At 45.9% G+C, this 15066-nt stretch overlaps 1 protein-coding gene across 1 annotated transcript in view; it reads left to right on the plus strand.

Annotated features, from left to right (window-relative positions):
- The window catches only part of LOC116690927 (neuropeptide Y receptor type 2), a 21552-nt gene that overhangs the window by 2926 nt on the left and 3560 nt on the right, over positions 1 to 15066 (plus strand). Inside the window, 4 exon segments of the mRNA XM_074783858.1 lie at positions 2462 to 2627; positions 12059 to 12177; positions 12180 to 12208; positions 13744 to 14257. Coding sequence (XP_074639959.1) covers positions 2462 to 2627; positions 12059 to 12177; positions 12180 to 12208; positions 13744 to 14257 — 828 coding nt within the window.

Consider the following 15066-nt stretch of genomic DNA (forward strand, 5'->3'; position numbering starts at 1 on the left):
CCCAGACCCCCTGTGGGGGGGGGGGGGGGGTCCACTATATGCCCCCCCTCCCCCAAACGCAGATTATGGCCCATATGCATTATGGTAAATGTAAATGGACTGTTCCATTATTCTGCTTTTCGAGGTTTTCTATTTGTCAGTTTGCTGTTTTCGTGGCTGTGATGACGTAACCGCTTGACGTTTTTACAGGTAACCCTGGCGACCAGCCCCCCCGTCACACTGGGCAGTTGATACCAACACACAGGCCAAAACACAAATCACATGACGTAACATAAATGTAAAAAATAAAGAAAATATTGGCATCAGCGTTGTTGTCTTGTTGTCAAAAAGATATATTTCAGCTTAGCATGTTTCCTTTATATCGGATGACACATTTGGGTCATATTTGGATTTATTACGGTAAACATGTTGCGTATTGGACCTTAAAGTGTCCCTTTGAATTATTCTAACTAATGATAATGTGGAAAGGATTTTAAATTCAGGAAGTTTAATTCGGGACGGTTCCGGGAGGATGGAGAAAAAAAAGTTAGGGTATAAATATTCATCAGAGGACTGGGATTAGGGACGGATGCTGGCAGACCACTTTGGGTTTGTCCCCTGACATGAACCGGCTGGGAAAACACACACACACACACACACACGGAGACACACACACACACACACACGGAGACACACACACACGCGCACACACACGCGCATTACACACGCACACGCGCACCACAACACACACACACGCACACACACACAACACGGAGACACACACACGCGCACACACGCGCACCACAACGCCATACCACACACACACGCGCACACACACACACACACACACACACGCATACACACACACACACACGCACGCACGCACGCACGCAAACACGGACACACACGCACACACACGCACACACACACACACGGACACACACGTACGCACAGTTTCCGTCAAAAAACAGGACAGGTCTGTCTCTGTCTCTGTCCATGGTGCTGAAGTCTCCCGCTGTCCACCATGGACCACCATGGAAGTCTCCCTCTGTCTGTCTCCCTCTATCTGTCTCTGTCCGTGGTGCTGAAGTCTCCCTCTGTCTCTGTCCATGGTGCTGAAGTCTCCCGCTGTCCACCATGGACCACCATGGAAGTCTCCCTCTGTCTGTCTCCCTCTATCTGTCTCTGTCCGTGGTGCTGAAGTCTCCCTCTGTCTCTGTCCATGGTGCTGAAGTCTCCCTCTGTCTGTCTCTGTCCATGGTGCCGAAGTCTCCCGCTGTCCACCATGGACCACCATGGAAGTCTCCCTCTGTCTGTCTCCCTCTATCTGTCTCTGTCCGTGGTGCCAAAGTCTCCCTCTGTCTGTCTCTGTCCATGGCGCCAAAGTCTCCCTCTGTCTGTCTCTGTCCGTGGTGCCAAAGTCTCCCTGTCTCTGTCGCCAAAGTCTCCCTCTGTCTGTCTCTGTCCGTGGCGCCGAAGTCTCCCTCTGTCTCTGTCCGTGGTGCCGAAGTCTCCCTCTGTGTGTCTCTGTCCGTGGTGCCGAAGTCTCCCTCTGTCTGTCTCTGTCCGTGGTGCCGAAGTCTCCCTCTGTCTGTCTCTGTCCGTGGTGCCGAAGTCTCCCTCTGTCTGTCTCTGTCCGTGGTGCCGAAGTCTCCCTCTGTCTGTCTCTGTCCGTGGTGCCGAAGTCTCCCTCTGTCTGTCTCTGTCCGTGGTGCCGAAGTCTCCCTCTGTCTCGTCGCTGTCCGTGGGTGCCGAGTTCCCTCTGTCTTGTCTCTGTCCATGGCGCCAAAGTCTCCCTCGTCTGTTCTGTCCGTGGTGCCAAAGTCTCAATGTCCTCTTGTGCCAAGTCTCCCGTCTGTCTCTGTCCGTGGCGCCGAAGTCTCCCTCTGTCTCTGTCCGTGGTGCCGAAGTCTCCCTCTGTGGTCTCTGTCCGTGGTGCCGAAGTCTCCCTCTGTCTGTCTCTGTCCGTGGTGCCGAAGTCTCCCTCTGTCTGTCTCTGTCCGTGGTGCCGAAGTCTCCCTCTGCTCTGTGTCTGTCCGTGGTGCCGAAGTCTCCCTCTGTCTGTCTCTGCGGGTGCGAAGTTCCCCTCTGCTGATCGTCGTGGTGCCGAAGTCTCCCTCTGTCTGTTCTGTCCGTGGTCCGAAGTCTCCCTCTGTCTCTGTCTCTGTCCGTGGTGCCGAAGTCTCCCTCTGTCTCTGTCCGTGGTGCCGAAGTCTCCCTCTGTCTCTGTCTCTGTCCGTGGTGCTGAAGTCTCCCTCAATAAATTTATTTTTACAAGTGCAAATGTTAACATACAAGTCCAGATTGTTTTGTTTTACAGGTGCTCACACGGCATTCTACAAGCTCTCACGTGTTCACCGTGTTTACCAACATGGTGAACACGGGTCACCGGACACCGCTGAGCGTGAAATCCAGGAGACGCTACACGCACACACGTTGTGTAAAGATGTTTGCGGTAACGTGCCGTGTTGTGTGTCTGCAGCCGACCTGCTGGTGAACACGCTGTGCCTCCCCTTCACCCTGGTCTACACGCTGCAGGGCGAGTGGAAGTTCGGCAGCACGCTCTGCTTCCTCCTGCCCTACGCCCAGGGGCTCGCCGTGCACGTCTCCACGGTGACGCTCAACGTCATCGCCCTGGACCGCCACAGGTGGGTTTCGCCTCACCCGGTCACGGGTTCTCGTGGTTGTGTAGAGTCCGTATGTCAAGGTAGGTTTAAGTTTGCAAAAACAAGAGAAAGAAGCGCTTTCCTTTCCTTTGTGAAGTCTCCAAATGCATCAAATCATAACCCGACAATATCATAAACAGGGAATTATTAAAGGAGATTTATTTCCCGATCGCCAAAGTCTCCGCATCTGTGCTCTGCTGTCGCTGCCTTTCTACCATTGAAAATGGCTGATAAAGGTTTATAAGCCAAATACTACACAACCGGATATGTTCTGGTAGGAATGTGACCTGAAATTAGGGAGAAATTAACAACATTTTCAGCTAAGATTGCAGCTTTCCCTGATGTTAGCATGTAGCTTCATACAGTTACAAATACTACGCGTTGGGTGGAATCAATCATGTTATTTTGGGGAATTAAAAAGAACATTGATATAGGACAACATGAGGACAACATGAGGACAACATGAGGACAACATGAAGACAACATGAAGACAACATGAGGACATGAGGGCAACATGAGGACAACATGAGGACAACATGGGAACAACATGAGGACAACATGAAGACAACATGAGGACAACATGAAGACAACATGAGACAACAGAGACAACATGCAGGACATGAGGACACAAGAACAGAGGCAACATGAGGACGACATGAGGACGACATGAAGACGACATGGGAACAAATGAGGACAAACATGGGACAACATGGGGACATGAACATGAGACAACATGAAGACAACATGAGGACAACATGAGGACAACATGAGGACAACATGAGACAACATGAGGACAACCATGAGGACAACATGAGGACCAACAATGAGACAACATGAGGACAACATGAGGACAACATGAGGACAACATGAAGACAACATGAGGCAAACATGAGGACAACATGCAGCCAACATGAGGAACACATGAGGAACACATGGGAACACCATGAAGACAACATGAAGACAACATGAGAACAACATGGGACAGAACATGAAGACAACATGAAGACAACATGAAGACAACATGAGACAACATGAGGACAACATGAAGACACAAGAGGACAACATGAAGACAACATGAAGACAACATGAGAACAACAGGGACTGAACAGAAGCAAAATGAGACAACATGAAGAACATGAGGACAAAGAGGAAACATGAGGACAACATGAAGACAACATGAGACAACATAGGACAACATGAAGACAAAATGAGACAACATGAGACAACATGAAGCAACATGAGGACAACATGAGGACAACCTGAGGACAAACATGAGACAACATGGAGACAACATGAGGACAACATGAGGAAACATGGGAGGACAAAACATGAGGACAACATGAAGACAACATGAAGACAACATGAGGACAACATGAGGAACACATGAGGACAACATGAGGGCACATGAGGACAACATGAGGCACATGAGACAACATGAGGAAACACATGAGGACAACATGGAACAACATGAAGACAACATGAAGACAACATGAGACAACTGGGGACTGAACATGAAGACAACATGAAGACAACATGAAGACAACATGAGACACATGAGGGAGAAAACATGAGGACAACATGAAGAAACATAGGGACAACATGAGGACAACATGAGACAACATGAGGACAACATGAAGACAACATGAGACAACATGAGGACCATGAGGACAACATGAAGAACAATGAGGACAACATGAGGACAACATGAGACAACATGAGACAACATGAAGACAACATGAGGACAACATGAGGAACAATGAGGACAACATGAGGCAACATGAGGGACAACATGAGGCAACATGAAGACAACATGAGGAAAAACATGAGGACAACATGGGAACAACATGAAGACACACATGAAGACAACATGAGAACAACATGGGGACTGACATAAGAACACATGAAGACAACATGAGGACAACATGAGGACAACATGAGGACAACATGAAGACAACATGAGGACAACATGAGGACAACATGAGGACAACATGAAGACAACATGAGGACAACATGAGGGTTAAAAAAGTCTCAGAAAAAGTCGACAAATGTTGGACACCCGCAGACCCATGAGGGAGATTAACAGTTTGACCCGTTTTTTTTTTTCCAACTCACCGTGACCCACCCCCCCCCCCCCCCCCCCCCCCCCCCCCCCCCACGTCCTCATAAAGTACAAAAATGTCATTTTAACAAGTCCTGGTCACCCTGAATGCAGCTGCTCTCGGGAAAACACAAAACCAACGACTGTTGAGATGCTAATGGAGCCAGTCTGGCGTGGCCGGCGGTCGGTGTGAAGAGAAGCCGCGCGCTGCCTTTCATAAACAACCATAACTCATTTACATACTTTAGACCTTCAGACCCTGCGGACCTGGTTTTGAACAACTCGGGCGTGGAGTTGAGACAACTGTTAAAGTAATGGATGAGCTGCACTGAGACGTGATTGGATTTTTAAAAAAAACATTAAAACACTGGTATATGTTTCCCTTCATGACCTTCATGATCACGGGTCATGAAGGTCATGAAGATGCGGCTGAAGATGGATGGATGTTTCACAAAAAGATGTGATAGACTATTGCCAAAAAAAAAAAATCAAGGGGCAATCTCCATAGAAACAATTATATTAAACAATTTAACAAAAAACATTTATATTATTATTATGTAAAAACAGCTTTTCTCTGTGTAAGAGAGGCGAGGAAAACATGGAAAACTCGCCTCCAAAATGACTGAAAATGAACAATTTTGACGTTTTTTTATTGCTTTTTTGACGCATTTGATACTTTTTATCACTTTTTGATGCTTTTTGTCAACATTTTCTTCCTTTTAGTGACACTACCATCAGTCTACTGTATAACACCACTAGCCTTACACTATTTACTTCTTTAAATTCATGGTCAAGGAGCCTCATATGAAATTGAATCATTTTTTTGTCTCATGACGTAGAGGGAGATTAACAGTTTTGGTGAAATAAAACATCCAAAATTTAATAAAGTAGTGAACTTATCATTCAGCGTTATATGGAACCATCCATGTGATATTTGAACAATTTGGATGAAAGAATCTTTAAAACCTTTAAAATCTGGTCAAGAGGAGAGATAAACTCCAAACACCAAACTTTAAAAGCTTCTTTTTGTAAAGATATTTTTTGCAGATGGTTCCTTACAAGGGAATTTAAAAAGCGAAGAATCATTTCGTTATTTCTAGCATCTGGCTTCATCTGGTGTTCATGTCTGGAAGAAGTTCAGGAGAAAACACAGGACTTTCAACCTGGAAACAGGTGTTCTAGTCCTGGAGAAGTTAGTGAGAAAAGCACAATACTTTCAACCAGGAACATGCTTTCCGTGTCCCTGAAGTTAAACGGAAAACACAATACTTTCACCAGGAAACAGATTGTTCATGTCCTTGGGAAGTATAGGAGAAAACACAAGCCTTTCACCAGGAAACAGGTGTTCGATGTCCTGGGAAGTTAAGAGAAAACCAGGACTTTCACCGGAACAGGTGGTTCATGTCCTGTAGAAGTTAGGAAAAACCAAGACTTATCACAAGGAAACAGGTGTTTCACATGCCTGGCAGCATGTTAAGAGAAAACACAAGATTTCAACCCCAGAAACAGGTGTTTCATGTCCTGGAGAAGTTAAGGATAAAACACAAGACTTTCAATTATCAAACCAGGAACAGGTTGTTCCATGTCCTGGATAAGTTAGAGAAACACACTTTCACCTGAAACAGTGGTACATGGTCCGAGAATGTTAAGAAAACACAAGACTTTCCCAGAAACTGTTTCACTCCTGGAGAAGTTAAGAGAAACACAAGACTTTCACACCAGAAACAGTGTTCATGTCCTGGATGTATGGAGAAAACACAGACTTTCCCCAGAAACAGTGTTTCATGTCCTGGGAAGTTAAGGAGAAAACACAAGACTTTCACCAGGAAACAGGTGTTCATGTTCCTGGAGAAGTTAAGGAGAAAACACAAAGACTTTCCAGAAACAGGTTTATGTCGGAGAAGTTTAAGGAGAAAACACAGACTTCACCAGGAAACAGGTTTCATGTCCTGGAGAGTTAAGGAGAAAACACAAAGATTTCCACCAAACAGGTGTTCAGTCCTGAAAGTTAGGAGAACACAGAGACTTTCACCACTGGAAACAGTGGTCATGTCGGAGAAGTTAAGGAGAAAACACCAAGACTTTCACCCACAGAAACAGGTGTTCAGTCCTGGAGAAGTTAAGAGAACACACAACTGTTCACCCAGGAAACAGGGTTCATGTCCTGGAGAAGTATAAGGAGAAAACACAAGACTTTCACCAGAAACAGGTGTTCGTCCTGGGAAGTTACGAGAAACACCAAGACTTTCACCAGGAAACAGGTGTCATGTCCTGAGAAGTTAAGGAGAAAACACAATACTTTCACCAAGAACAGGTGATTCTGCCTGAGAAAGTTAAGGAGAAAACACAAGACTTTCACCCGGAAACAGTGTTCATGTCCTGGAGAAGTAAGAGAAACACCAAGACTTTACACCAGAAACAGTGTCATGTCCTGGAGAAGTTAAGGAGAAAACACAACTTTTCACCAGGAAAACAGGTGTTTCAGTCCTGGAGAAGTTAAGAGAAAACAACAAGACTTCCCACGGAAACAGGTGTTCATGTCCTGCAAGTAAGGAGAAAACACAAGACTTTCACCAGGAAACAGGTTTCATGCCTGAGAGTTAAGGAGAAAACCAAGACTTTCACCAGGAAACAGGTGTTTCATGTCCTGTAGAAGTAGAGCAAAACACAAGACTCCAGGAAACTTTTCATGTCTGGAGAAGTTAAGGAAAAACACAGACTTTCACCGGAAACAGGTTTCATGTCCTGGAGAAGTTAGGAGAAAACACACAGACTTTCACCAGGAAACAGGTGTTCATGTCCTTAAGAGAAGTTATGAGAAAACACAAACTTCTCCCAGGAAAAGTGTTCATGTCCTGGAGAGTTAAGGAGAAACACAAGACTTTCTCCCAGAACAGGTGGTCATGTCCTGAGGTTAAGGAGAAACACAAGACTTTCACCAGGAACAGGTTTCAGGTCCGGAGAGTTAAGAGAAAACACAAGACTTTACCAGGAAACAGGTGTTCTGTCCTGGAGAAGTTAAGAGAAAACACAAGACTTTCACCAGGAAACAGGTGTCTTCATGTCCTGGAGAGTTAAGGAGAAAACACAAGACTTTCACCCAGGAACATGTTCATGTCCGGAGATTTAGGAGAAAACACAAGACTTTCACCAGAACAGGTGTTTCATTCCTGGAGTTAAGGAGAAAACACAAGACTTTCACCAGAAACAGGTGTTCATGTCCGTGGAGAGTTAAGAGAAAACACAAGACTTCACAGGAAACAGGTGTTCATGTCCGGGAAAGTTGGAGAAAACACAAGACTTCACAGGAAACAGGTGTGTCATGTCCTGGAGAAGTTTAAGGAGAAAACACAAGACTTTCACCGGAAACAGTGTTCATGTCCTGGAGAAGTAAGGAAAAAACACAAGACTTTCACCAGGAAACGGTTTCATGTCCTGGAAAGTTAAGAGAAAAACACAAGACTTTCACACGGAAACGGTGTTCATGTCCTGGAGAGTTAAGGAGAAACACAGACTTTCCCAGAAACAGGTGTCATGTCCTGGAGAAGTTAAGGAGAAAACACAAGACTTCACCAGGAAACAGTGTTCATGTCCTGGAGAAGTTAGGAGAAAACACAAGACTTTCCACCAGGAAACAGGTGTTATGTCCTGGAGAAGTAAGGAGAAACACAAGCTCTTCACCAGGAAACAGGTGTTCATGTCCTGGAGAAGTTAAGGAGAAACACAAGACGTTCACCAGGACCAGGTGTTATGTCCCGAGAAGTTAAGGAGAAAACACAAGACTTCACCAGGAAACAGGTGTTCATGTCCTGGAGAAGTTAAGGAGAAAACACCAAGACTTCACCAGGAAACAGGTGTTCATGTCCTGGGAAGTTAAGGAGAAAACACAAGACTTTAACCAGGAAACAGGTGTTCATGTCCTGGAGAAGTTAAGGAGAAAACCAAGACTTCACCCAGGAAACAGGTGTTCATTCTCTGGAGAAGTTAAGGAGAAAACAACAAGACTTCACCAGGAAACAGGTGTTCATGGTCCTGGAGAAGTTAAGAGAAAACACAAGACTTCCCCCAGGAAACGGTGTTCATGTCCTGGAGAAGTTAAAGGAAAACCAAACTTCACCCGGAAACAGGTGTCATGCCCGGAGAAGTTAAGGAGAAAACACCAAGACTTTCACCAGGAAACAGGTTTTCATGTCCTGGAGAAGTAAGGAGAAACACAAGACTTTCACCGGAAACAGGTGTTCATGTCTGGAGAAGTTAAGAGAAAACACAGACTTTCACCAGGAAACAGTGTTCATGTCCTGGAGAAGTTAAGAAAAACACAAAGACTTTCACCAGGAAACAGGTGTTCATGTCCTGGAGAAAGTAAGGAGAACCAAGACTTTCACCCAGGAAACAGGGGTTCATGATCCTGGAGAGTTAAGGAGAAAACAAGACTTTCACCAGGAACACAGGTGTTCATGTCCTGGGAAAGTTAAGGAGAAAACACAAGACTTCACCAGAAACAGGTGTTATGTCCTGGAGAAGTTAAGGAGAACACACAGACTTTCACCAGGAAACAGTTGTTCATGTCCTGGAAGAAGTATAAGGAGAAAACACAAGACTTCCCAGGAAACAGGTGTTCATGATGTCCGTAGAAGTTAAGGAGAAAACACAAGACTTTCACACCAGAAACAGGGTTCATGTCCTGGAGAAGTTAGGAGAAAACACACAGACTTGTTCACCAGAAACAGGTGTAACGTCAGTCCCGGGAGAGTTAAGGAAAAACCACGACTTTCAACCAGGAAACAGTGTTCATTCCGGAGAAGTTAAGGAAAACACACCAAGACTTACACCAGAAACAGGTGTTCATGTCCTGGGATTTAAGGAGAAAACACAAGACTTTCACCAGGAAACAGTTGGTCTGTCCTGGAGAAGTTAAGGAGAAAGACACAAGACTTCACACAAAACAGGTTCATGTCCTGAGGTTAAGGAAAACACAGACTTCACCGGAAACAGGTGTTCATGTCCTGGAGAATTTAAGGAGAAAACACAAGACTTTCAACCAGGAAACAGGTGTTTCATGTCCGGGAGAAGTTAAGGAGAAACACCAAGACTTTCACCAGTCGAAACAGGTGTTCATGTCCTGGAGAAGGTAAGGAAAACACCGACCTTCACCAGGAAACATGTGGTTCATGTCCGTGGAGAAGTTAAGGAAAAACCAACGACTTTCACAGGAAACGGTGTTCATGTCCGGAGAAGTTAAGGAGAAAACACAAGACTTTCACCCGACAGGTGAAACGAGAGGACATTTCACTCAAAAAACAACTGTTAATACACAAACTTTGTCCAAGACCTGTGAGGACAGACAAGTTTGAGTCCTAATTTGAAAGACATTGCATATTTGCCCCAGCTCGGGTCAGCAGGGAATATGAAAAGCTTTTGGTCCAGTCTGCACGACAACAAACAGACGACAAACTCGGCCAGATAAGGAGACCGCAGGACCAATTTAATGAGTTTCTTGCAGCCCAGATCAAAACAGACGAGGTGATTATTGAAGCTCGGTTCTACTTGTAATGAAAAAGTAGAATCAATAAGTTCTTGTTATTTCTGTTCTATGTGTCTGACTACATTATGGAAAGGATCCCTACAGAGAAAGACCTTTCTATTAAAGAGTAAGATCCCTTTTGTTTATCACCATTAGCATCACCAAACCCACCAGACTCCATGTAAATAATCACTACTTTTAGCGTGTATAGAGCAGCATATCTCCACCAGACTCCATGTAAATAATCACTACTTTTAGCGTGTATAGAGCAGCATATCTCCACCAGACTCCATGTAAATAATCACTACTTTTAGCATGAATAGAGCAGCATATCTCCACCAGACTCCATGTAAATAATCACTACTTTTAGCGTGTATAGAGCAGCATATCTCCATGTAAATAATCACTACTTTTAGCGTGTATAGATCAGCACATCTCCCCCAGACTCCATGTAAATAATCACTACTTTTATCATCGTTGAAAAGCGCAGTGTTTTATGACCGACAAAAGTGGAAAGACTAACCATGACTTGTCGATAATCAAAGCTCTTTTGACTTTAATTGAAGTGTGTTTAAGCCAGGGAGCGGAGTTTGCTTAACTGGGAAAACGCAATAATTTCACCCACAACAAAACAAACAATAAAGCACCAGACTCCATTTAAAAAAAACTGTTATTTTACCATCATAAAATTCACTTCATTCAAAGTCGACAGAAACAAAACGAAACTATCAAAAGCTGTTATGGTTCATCTTTCCACTGTTCCAACAATCACCACTCTGGTCTAGTTGGAATAAACTCTTAATTCACCCATTTACATGTGGAGATATGCTGCTCTATACACGCTAAAAGTAGTGATTATTTACATGGAGTCTGGTGGAGATATGCTGCTCTATACACGCTAAAAGTAGTGATTATTTACATGGAGTCTGGTGGAGATATGCTGCTCTATACACGCTAAAAGTAGTGATTATTTACATGGAGTCTGGTGGAGATATGCTGCTCTATACACGCTAAAAGTAGTGATTATTTACATGGAGTCTGGTGGAGATATACTGCTCTATACATGCTAAAAGAAGTGATTATTTACATGGAGTCTGGTGGTGATATGCTGCTCTATACACGCTAAAAGTAGTGATTATTTACATGGAGTCTGGTGGAGATATGCTGCTCTATACACGCTAAAAGTAGTGATTATTTACATGGAGTCTGGTGGAGATATGCTGCTCTATACACGCTAAAAGTAGTGATTATTTACATGGAGTCTGGTGGAGATATGCTGCTCAGTCTCCTCCCTGAGGCATAGCTATTGTTCTAAATCAGGAGTTTAACCCTTTCACTGAGGTATAAAATCTAAGTTATCATTCCCAGCCTGACTTATACAACATCTTATTGATAAAAACGTGAGGCAATTTGGATTTATTTTAATTTAATTAGTATTTTCTCTGTTCTATACCGCCATATCCAAAATTCCCTCTGTAAAAACGTTTGACTTTAATACGTAAAGGGCGTAAAACAAGAAATTGTAACCTGTCTTTATCCAATTTTACATTTCTGTTCTGGAAATATATGCAAATTAGGACATATTTAACATAGAAATAATGCTTAATTTGCACATTTAAAAGTACAATTGGATTTGTTACCTCAGTCATTATTGATCTAAAACAGCTATGTTGTGATCTGAAAATGATCCAACGTGTGTGTGTGTGTGTGTGTGTGTGTGTTGCGTGTGGTGTGTGTGTGTGTGTGTGTGTGTGTGTGTGTGTGTGTGTGTGTGTGTGTTGTGTGTGTCAGGTGTATGTGTTACCACCTGAGACCCGGATGCGTAGGAGGTGTGTTTCGGGTGATAGCGCTGACCTGGGTGCTGAGCGCCGTGCTCGCCAGTCCTCTGGCCATCTTCAGGGAGACTAGTAAGTCTGCGCGGAACCAGGACACACCATACAGGTACCCCCAACAACACACACTCACAACACACACACACCACACACAACACACCACACCACACACACACACACCAACACACACACACACACACACACAGACACCACACCACACACACACACACCACACCACACACCACAGCACACACCACACACACCCTCAAGGTACACCACACCACACACACACCACACACACACCCACAACCCCAACACACACACACACCATACAGGTACACAACACACACACACACACACACAACACAACACACACACACACACCACCAAAATACCCACACCACACCACACCATACAGTCACACACACACCACACACACACACACACACCACATACAGACAAACACACACACACACCACACCATACCACACAACACACACACACACACAAACACACCATACAGACACCACACACACACCACCATAGTACACACACACACACCATACAGGACACACCACACACACACACCACAACCATCACACACACACCACACACACAACACACACACCACACACAAACCACACACACACACACACAGACACACACCCACACACCACCACACACACACACACACACCAGGAACAGGTCCCCCACACACACACCTAAGCCACACTCACACACAAAAACAAAAGTCCCCCCCACCCACACCACACCACCCCATACATGGTACCACCACGCACTACACACACCACCACACCACACCATTACAACACACCACGACACACACACACACACACACACACACACACACCACCACACACGAGTACAGGCCACCACACAACACACAACCCACTCAGGTACCCACACACACCACACAGCACCCTTCAACACACACATACAGGGATCACACACACAACACACTACACACACACACACACACACATCTCACACCCTCGAACTAAGGCTAACACGAGACACCAACAATTCATAATATTTTACATTATACAAAAAATGGTGTTGTTATTTTTTTTAATCTCTTTTTCTTGTAATTTCTTCAGAGGTTTTGTGGTCCTTTTCCCTTTTTTTAAATACACAAATCATAAAGCCGGCATTTTACCTGAATAACACTGCATGGCATCCATGTTATTTTTAAGCAATTTGGTTGAAAGACAGACTATCAAAGTTCTTGATAGTAAAAATTGAAAAAGATTTTTTCAAATTTGGACCCGAGGATAACACCGGGGTTAGACCCAGACCTGGTCTGAGCTCATGAAACTAACCGACGGTGTGTTTGGTGGTGTAACCTGTCTTTACCCAATGTTCACGTTTTTCTGTTCCAAAAACATATGCAAATTAAGACATATTTAACAAAACAATGCTTCATTTGCACATTTAAAAATAATTTTTTTTTAGAAAATTGTAACAGCACAAATGTGGTCTCAGCTGTTAGTAACCTGTAGTTGACTTATAGACACGGATGTGTTACCTCATTCATTATTGATCTAAAACAGCTATGTTGTGATATGAAAATCATCCAACGTGTGTGTGTGTGCGTGTGTCTGCGTGCGTGTGTGTGTGTCCCAGGTGTGCACGGAGAAGTGGCCCGGCACCAACACGGACGGCACCGTCTACAGCATCTCCATGCTGATCCTGCAGTACTTCCTGCCGCTGGCCATCATCTCCTTCGCCTACGCCCGCATCTGGTCCAAGCTGCGGGGCCACGTCAGCCCGGCGGAGAGCGGCGGCGGCGGCGGCGCCGGCGGCTCGGAGCGCCACCGCCGGCGCCGCAAGACCACCAAGATGCTGGTGACCATGGTGGTGGTGTTCGGCGTCAGCTGGCTGCCGTTCCACGCCTTCCAGCTGGCCACGGACATCGACAGCTCGGTGCTGGACCTGCGCGACTACCGGCTGCTCTACACCGTCTTCCACGTGGTCGCCATGTGCTCCACCTTCGCCAACCCGCTGCTGTACGGCTGGATGAACCGCAACTACCGCGCCGCCTTCCTCGCCGTCTTCAAGTGCCGCAAGGGCGCGGAGCGGGGAGGAGGGGGGAGGGGGAGGGGGAGGGGGGGCGGCGGCAGCCGGCTGGACAGGAGAAGTATTGATGGGGATAGAGAGAGATATTGCGGCGCGAGCGATCTCGATAGATACGTTGGTATCAGAGATAGATCTTGTGAAGATTCGAGATCTATATACGAGGTGTTAGATGAATAGTGAGATGGATACTTCTTGTTTCGCTAATACAGTTGCCAGCTTCTTATCTACTCTCTATTGTGATGCTCGCTCGCTAGATCTTCTTCTTCTCGCGTCCTCATCTCTCTATCTCTCTTCGAAGCGCAGCTCGCGTCTTAGGTGTTCTATCTCGACCTCGCTCCTATCCTCTCTCTGTCTTCTCATCGAAACCTCTCGCTCTCGACTCTCTTTTGTCGTCGTCGCTCTTGTTTGGTCGGCTCGTCTCTTTGGCTCTCCGGCGCGCGATACTCTATCGCCTGCGTTGCGCTAAGCTCTAGTGGGGATCTAGCTCTCGCTTAGCTGCGATTTGGCGCGCCTCTCTAGACCGTCTCGCAGCGCTTTGTTCCATCTCGCTTGCTCTCTCGGCCTTCGCGGCGCGGGGGACGCGTCGACGCGTTCTTTTCCTGCCGGTCCTCGCGCGCTCGCTCGTTGCGCTCGCGTCTCTTTTGCGACGCGCTCGCGCGTGCGCTCGGTAGCTCACAGAGCCGATAGACATCGCGCGGCCTAGAGATCGCCACGCGAGCGAGAGGAGTTTCAGATAGCGCGAGAGAGAGCTGAGAGAGTTGTCGAGTGGAGCGCGCATAGCGCGATCGCCGACCAGATCGCATCCGGTCGCACACAGCGCTATGGCGCGCGGGACGCATCGCGATGCGCGAGAGCGAGAGAGAGCAGAGA

Source organism: Etheostoma spectabile, chromosome 6, assembly GCF_008692095.1.
Source record: "Etheostoma spectabile isolate EspeVRDwgs_2016 chromosome 6, UIUC_Espe_1.0, whole genome shotgun sequence".
NCBI classification, from domain to species: Eukaryota; Metazoa; Chordata; class Actinopteri; order Perciformes; family Percidae; genus Etheostoma; species Etheostoma spectabile.